This window comes from Diceros bicornis, chromosome 9 (genome assembly GCF_020826845.1).
Source record: "Diceros bicornis minor isolate mBicDic1 chromosome 9, mDicBic1.mat.cur, whole genome shotgun sequence".
Classification (NCBI taxonomy): Eukaryota; Metazoa; Chordata; class Mammalia; order Perissodactyla; family Rhinocerotidae; genus Diceros; species Diceros bicornis.
Window position 1 is genome coordinate 8,205,865 of NC_080748.1, and position 8,175 is coordinate 8,214,039.

General features: G+C 46.2%; 1 protein-coding gene across 1 annotated transcript; it reads right to left on the bottom strand.

The window, feature by feature from the left end:
- Positions 1-590: 590 nt before the first annotated feature.
- Positions 591-7,828, bottom strand: C1QTNF9 (C1q and TNF related 9). Its single transcript, XM_058547670.1, has 3 exons — positions 7,663-7,828; positions 3,123-3,185; positions 591-1,482 (listed from the first exon to the last, which is right to left on the bottom strand). Exons 1-3 carry the CDS (start codon positions 7,826-7,828, stop codon positions 710-712), a joined length of 1,002 nt encoding a protein of 333 aa, XP_058403653.1. The 3' UTR covers positions 591-709.
- Positions 7,829-8,175: the final 347 nt, after the last annotated feature.

Below are 8,175 nucleotides of genomic sequence, written 5' to 3' on the forward strand. Positions count from 1 at the left end.
CCTAGGACTACCAGAAGCTGGAAGCATCAAGGGAGGATCCTTCCTTAGAGGCTTCAGAGGGAGCCTGGCCCTCCTAACACCTTGATTTTGGACTTCTAGTCTCCAAAACTGTGAGAGAATAAATTTCTGTTGTTTTAAGCACTCCAGTTTGTGGTACTATGTTATGGCAATCCTAGGAAACTAATACAGATTCAAGTCTGGCAAATGGTTTACTAAACAACTATTTGTTGAATTGAATGGTGATTAAAACCTAAGTTAGAAAATGAGCAAAGTGTTCTGCAGCTTTCTGGAGTGTCTCGTTGTCACCAGTATAAACCTCTTATTACTCACTAAATGGAATAAACATTTTCCTTTTCTTACCTTCAGAAATTGAATGTCTTCAGAAATTCAGGTGAGAGATAAATCATAATATGGCTCCTTGGCGCACTAGAATGATATCAAAACACTCTTCCCTCAAGAAATGCACGTGGAAAGTATTATTCAGATAATAGGAATGATAAAAAATATTAAATTATAATAAACAATGTAAGTATTTTTAAATTTACTCTTGGAAAGACAGTAAATTACATAGAATCAGTTTTAGGAATAACTTTCACCTTTTAATGATTATTATAATAATGAGAGTAATTAATATAGTAAAATTATCTAATCACATCTTCACCAACCTCATTCTGATGGATGGTGACGCAGCTTTATAAACGCTTCCCTGTCATGAGCTGCTGAACAAAAGGAAACCTGTGAAAGTTGTGTCGTCGTCCTCATCTGCAAACAAGCCATTGAACCTCTCCCCTCCTGTCACCTGCAGCCACACCTCGTCCCCAAGCTTCAGCTGCAGGACAGTGCCGCCCGAGGCCTGGTCCTCAGAGCTCGTGTAACCGTCCTTAGTGTGCAGTATTTTTACTCCATTTTTGACCAAAGATACCTGAACGTTCCTGGAGAAAACAGTGATGTGGTAGGTGAAGTAATAGACCCCAGCAATGTGGCAAGTGAATTTCCCCGTAGCTATATCGAAATGGTTGAATTCGTTATACAGGATTCTGTCAAATTTAATGGGTACATCTGAGGAAGGAAACTTGCTCAGCACTGTGAGCCCCACAGTGAAAGCACTTTTGGGCAAGACTGGAGTCTCACCAATTTTCCCTTTTTCTCCTCGATCCCCTTTCCAGCCTCTCACTCCCCGGACTCCTGGCTCGCCCTGGGGCCCCAAGGGTCCAGCATCTCCCTTGGGACCAGGCTTTCCAATGGGGCCTATCGGGCCAGGTGGGCCAGTGGGGCCCAAAGTTCCAGTGTTGCCTTTGAACCCCTCTGGACCAGTAGGACCCACATCCCCTTTCTCCCCCTTTTGCCCTTGAGGGCCAGTCTCTCCTCTGAGGCCTTTCTCTCCCATGGGACCAACAAATCCCTTTGGCCCATGTTTCCCCGGGGATCCTCTTGAGCCTTGATCGCCTTTGATGCCTTTTGCTTCAACTTTTCCGTCTGCTCCTAAATGGAGCAAGAAAGAACAAAGGGAAGAGATGATTTCTGAGACATTACTTTCTGAAAAACAACTTTGGTTTTTCTATTATTGAGCATACAAATGAGATGAAGTAGTACACAGGGTCACGATATGCTCAGGGTTTGAAAATTAATTTACTCCTAAATTGCGTGCGCACACGCGCACACACACACACACAAAACACCTGCTGACTCCTGTCTACTAAATTAGCGTCGAGGCTCGCATTAAATATTGCAACTCTTTACCATCTAAGTCTTCTATTTGACCACTAAACAATGCCAGTCCTTGAGAGAACACATCTTTGGAATAGGGAAGAACTTCAAAAAGCAGATTAACTCAGGCTACTTTCAGTAGACTGACACTCAGCCCGAATTACGTGACGTCCCCTAAAAGGCTCCTCACTGGAGTGAACACAAAATAAAGTCTTCAGTGTGGCAGTCATTGCTGTCTACCATCCCGCCCAGCCTGTGCATTGTGCCAAGCATATCGCAGTATTCATCATTCTGCATGCAGGCTCGGTGCTTCCCTTTTCCTCCACCTTTACTGGAGAGTAGTGGTTCTGAGCCCGGATTCTGGAGTTAAATGCCAGGATTCAATCCTGTCTCCAGCACTTATGCACAGTGGGACATTAGGAGAGTTGATGGCCACCTACACCTCTGTTTCCTCATCTGTGAAATCGGAATATACCACTACCTCACTTATAGGCTGTTGTATTAAGTGAGTCAATATGTGAATAGCACTTAGAACAATCTAGCACAAAGTGAACATTCTGTGCAATTGCCATTAAGACGATTCTCCCTCCCCATCAGTCACAACTGCCAACAGTCCTCCCTACCCTTCAGGGCGCAATTCAAGTGCCACCTTCTCCGTGCAGTGTTGCCAGATGCACTGAGTCAAAATTCAGTCTCATTCCTCAATGCTCATCTACTAAATCAGGCTTCAGCAAACTATAGCCCATGGGCCAAATCTGGCCTCTCACCTGTTTTTGTATGGCCCACAAGCTAAGAATGATTTACATTTTTACATGGTCAAAAATAATATTCCACAATACAGGAAAATTATATAAAATTCAGATTTCTGTTTTCATAAATAGAGTTTCATTGGAACACAGCCTTGCTTATTTATATAGTGTCTGTGGCTGCTTTTTGCTACAGTGACAGAGTTGAGTACAGTCCTGTGTCACTTATCAATGGGGATACATTCTGAGAAATGCGTCATTAGGCGATTTCGTCATTGTGCAAACATCATAGGGAGCACTTACACAAACCTAGATGGTACAGTCTACTACACACTGAGGCTGTATGGTGCTAATCTTATGGGGCTCCCATCGGATATGCAGTCCATTGTTGACCGAAATGTTATGCAGCGCGTGACTGTGGTTGTGACAGACTGTGTGGCCTGCAAAGCTGAAAATATTTACTATCCGGCCCATTATAGAAAAAGTTTGCCAATCTCTGCACTGAACCATGAGCTTCTGGAGAGCAAGAACTGTGTTGCCTTTGTCACTGGATCATCCTCAGGGCCTCAGAACAAGTAAAGGACTTGTCCTTGGTAAGCACTTAATAATTTTTGTTAAATCACTGATAGTTCGGAATTAGAGCGTGGTAAGTGGAACACAATTTCTGACCTCGTTCTCCTTTCTCTCCATTCATTCCATCCTTCCCTGGACCACCAGGATGTCCTGGTTCTCCTAGGTGGAAAAGAAGAAGATAGACAAGAGTTAAAATTCCAGTTCTGACTTTCCTAGACATTGGTTGCAATCAGTCACGTAGGTTGGAGTCCCGACCCCCAGCCCTGACACACGCACCGTCCACACATGGGAGTGCAGGTGGAGAGAGGCAAATACGAGTGAGCAGCTAGGGTGCCAAGTTGTGTAAAAGAAGTGGATTATGAAATGAATTTGGCACACTTCCCAAGCATGCAGCTCTGAGAAGGCAGGACAAGAAGGGAGTTGTGTGCATATGAGTGATCACAATGGCGTTTTTCTCATGTGACGAGAACTCGGGAAGTGATTGAATGTTGGAGGCATGGGGGGCTTTCTCACTTCCGCTCCTTTCCTATCACCTTGCTGAGAGTGGAGTGGAAGATTTACTAGCCTCCTGTGAAAACACAGATGACGATGGTCACACACCGCTTTTGGGGATGGAAGGGAGGATTCTGGAAGGATCTCTCCAGCGCCTTAGAGTGGTGGTAAATGTCATTGATCAAGCTGGCATGGCAGACCCCAGTGAGAACATCAGGTGAGAGAGGTTTTGCTGACCATACGAGGGTCCCGATGCTTAGAACAGGCTACCCTGAGCTCCAAGGTCCTGTGTCAGCAGGATGGAAGCGGCTCCAGGCACGGCAGCAGAAGAGCTTGGTAGGCCACAGTGCACCCCAGACCCTGGTTCCCCCACACAGCAGACACCTTGTACTTCAGCACCACTGACCAGCTGTGGTGACAGGGGCAGGCTGGGCCAGCTTCCAGGTGCTGACATGGGACTGACATAGGCAGATTTGTACCAATGACAATGTCTGGTCTCCTGGGACTCCAGGCGGGGCGGGAAGCCCATGTGCCCAAGCAGGTCCTGGGGCCTGCGGAGTCTCCTGCCATAGTCACTGCTACCTTTCCCTCCTCGATCTCCTCCCCACTCCACTCCCTCATTGGCCTGCTCCAGAAGGATGAGTCCTCCTCTCCCTACTTGTTTTGGTTGCCCTGCTTAATTCTCAGTTCTTCCATTCTCTAGAACAGTGGCCCCCAAACTTTCATGATCATGCACCTCCCAGTAACAAAAAGTAATATGGACCCTAATCATGTACATTTATGTCTTTATACATTATGTACAGGTAATGTTCTAACAACGTGTTCATTATAGAACATACACACAAATACACGTGAACAGGGTAAGATTAAGAGGAAGTTAATTTTTAGTGTAAGAAATGTGATTGAACATACTTCTGAGAAACATTTATGTCATATACAATATATATAAACTATATATAAAACATATATGCTTTGAAGAAATATGTAACACTTGAAAGAATGAATACCACTGAGGAAGAAGGAGCAAGATTCAATAGGGGCGAAGCTGAGAAATTTGGTGTTGGATATATGAGCATTTGTCTTTATTTTTTATCTGTCTATCTATCATCTATCTCCTTTTGTGTATATAAAATATTTTTAATAAAATTTTTAAAAATTGAAACCCCATATATTTGGAAATAAAACACACACAGCCACTTTTGAGTCAGAGAGAGGGGATGAGCACCAGCAGGTGAGACCACCACCTCACCCCACCGTGCTCCTGGGGCCAGAAGCATGCTGAGCTGCAGAAATGTTGCCTTGGGACTGGAGCAGAGTATGCTCAGAATTTTAGGGAAAGCTAGAATGTGACCCAGGGAGTTTGAGGTCATGACTGATGCCTGACTTTAACCAGAAGAGTCTAAAGAAGCAGCCAACTGAAGCTGCCCGAATGGCAGAGTAGAGGACGGCTGCCCTGGGAATGCCCGTTGCTTCCTGAGTGCAGCAGGCACAGTTCAAGTTTCGTGCAGGCCAGGTGGGTGCTTCCAGAGGAACCAGGCCTGAGATGTAGTAAGGGCCTGCCCAAGAAAACTGCTGCCAAGGTGAGGGGACCCCAACAGCAAGAGAGTACATGAAGAAACCAGGGGCAGTCAGATGCAGTCAGGCAACGAGTGCATTGCCCACTCCAAGGCATGGTGCAGAAGGTCCACAAAGAACCCCCAAAGAATCTCGCAAGAGAAAAGCCAGCATTGGGTCATCTTCCTTAGAGGGCACCAATGCCAGATTTTAATAGCAACAACTAAGTCCTATCTTCTTGCACCTCTTCCCCCTGCCCAGCCCCATCTCTGGAGTCAACGGCGGTCCTCGCAGTGAGGAAGGAGAGTGGAAGTGAAAGGGGGAGGAGTCATGAAGACACGGGCGTATCCTGTGTATGTACACACAGCAAACACACGCGCGCACGCGCGCGCGCGCGCGCGCACACACACACACACACACACACAGTGGTCCCAGTGGGAGGGTGGAAAAATGGATTTCACTAAGATTGAGGTTTTGCCATTACCTTGGACTGGGATTTTTACTGCCCAGAAATGAGACAGGTCTAGTGCCTAAAAGTGATGTGGACTTACTGGGGGTGTTATCCAGTAGGAGACCCCACAGAGCGGATGTGCAGGGCAACGGTTGGAGAGAAATGACGTTGCTTCCTGGTGACCCTCTGCTTCATCCAGTCCGCCCAATAAACGCGCTAGACCACCAGATGCCACGAGCAGGGAAACACCTAGACTTTCATTCAACTGTACAGCAGACTTCCCGTACTAAGTAATTTCTTCTAATACTTGCTTCTCCGAATCTTAACAAAGGCTTTTTATAAATCCATATTCTAACAGCATTTGCTAACAAAGCATTAATTTTAGTCCATCCTGAAATTGCTTTCTGTGTATTATTTCAACCATTTTTAATATAGCCAGAGGAATATCTTATCTTCTTACGTGATTAAGAAATATCAGAAAAAGCTTCTAAATATTTATCACTAAGTTTGGTGAAGTTCTTATACTACTAAATGAACTGCTGAGAGCAAATGACAGTGGTCTGTGCTCACATCCCACAGAGAGTCCTGAGATGACTTACTATTGGGGCACTTCTTTTTGTAAATAACTGATGTCTCATGGCACAACTTACAGTTAGGATGAGGTTCACTTTAATGAATGTAAATGTAAATTCATATGCCCGAAGTCTTAATTATTTCCAGTTTTTTGGCAGACTTCTTGTCAGATGTGACTAGTTCATCATTGTTTTTTCCTGGTAATGTACTGTTGAAGCACACTAAGAATAGAAATGACAGCTCTGCTATTTTCCTGTGATTCTTTTTGTTTGTTTGTTTTGTTTTGTTTTTGCTGAGGAAGATCCTGCCTGAGCTAACATCTGTGCCAGTCTTCCTCTATTTCTTAGTATGTGGGCCGCCAGCACAGCATGGCCACTAACAGAACAGTGTAGGTCCACCCGGGAACCGAACCCCGGCCGCCGTAGCAGAGCGTGCTGAACTTAACCACTAGGCCACCAGGGCTGGCCCTATTTTCCTGTGATTCTTTAATGCTTCATTATCAAGTCCACCTTCAATCTTCAGTTTCTTTGCAGGAGTATTTCAGACACTCATCTATTTGTAACAGTTTGATATTGTAATTTGAAATCCCCTGGCCCAGGCACAGTGACTGCAATCCTCCACAACACACTGAAGGGCAGTGAGCGTGTGAGGGCTCCCAGCCAGCCTGTTCACACTGTGGGGCTCCCACTCACCCCACAGGATGCATTCCAGGCCTCAAATGACACATAACCATCTGCAAATGGACCAAGTGAGGTTACCCATGCCAATTCATGTATTAAATATTTTAAAAGCTCAATTTTTTTCTTCACCTACGTTTATCTTTTAAAATGTCAATAGAAGTTTTGATGTTTTCTTCCTGCACTCGGATCTTAGGTATGCGACCCTATGGTCAGACCAGGGCTCAAGAACCCTATTTAAAAACCAGGCCTGGCATTTGGTCTTATGGAAACCACGCACACATCTTGGCTTTTGCAAATCTCCTTCCCAGAGGCTGGATCCTGTCCCCTAATCCCCAAAGCTTGGGGCAGGTCCCAACATATGGCATAGACACCTGAGTAGCAGCTGTGTGGCCTCAGGTTATTGTCCAGTTTTGTATTCTCTGTCACTCTGCATCATCTGCCTTACCACACGGTGAGGTGTTAACTCTCACCAGCACCACAGCTGGGTGCTCTGCCAAATACCTAGAAATCAGATCTCTCTATAGGACCCACGTGCCAAAGGTCCATCATACCTGTCACCCGAGGCAGAGATCTCTGACGTCAGATAACTGTACTCCTGAAGATGGTCCTACGGTATCAGAGATGAAGGCTCACAAACAGTATCTCCACTAGATGAGAAAGTCCAGGAGGAAAGGGTCCTGTCGGTCTTGTCCTGCACTGTCCCCAGCACCTGGCCCAGAATCTGGCATGGAGCAGGCTCTCCATAAGTGTTTGTGGGGTGATGGGTGGATGGCTGAAGGGAGTGAGCAGGTAGGTGGCAACCACACAGGTGATGAGTGAGTGACGGAGGTAAAAGGACTGGAGGAACATATGGAGGAGCAGCTGAGGGCCACCAGGGGGTGAGTACCTGTGTCCCCTTTGTCACCCTTTGCTCCATCTCGTCCATCTCTTCCAGGCAAACCATTGTGACCGGGATTTCCAGGGATGCCAGGGTGCCCCTGCCTGCATGTGTCCTGTGAGTTCACATTCCCTGTGCAGATTCCAGTAACAAGCAGGAGCCACCAGATCCTCATGGCTCAGATGACAGAGCTGAATTAAAAGAGGGAAACACAGACAGAAAGGAGAAACCTTTGTAGCTGGGGCCACGACACAGCCTCTGTTCCCTCAGATGTGAAATGGATCCACCCTGGTCAGACTTGGACAGAAGGGTCGGGGCAGGTATGGGGAGAAGCTGGTAGCAGACCGCTGCTTCCCATCGGAAGGGCATTGTCCTTGGAAGGGACACGTGTGATTGGGACCCCTCTTAACAGCGAGCGATAAGGAGAAAGCTGAGTTCCAGGTCAGGATACTTCCATTTACCATTTCACCCGGGGCAAACCACTTTTCAGAGCCAGAGAAGAGATTAGTGCTTACTTATCTC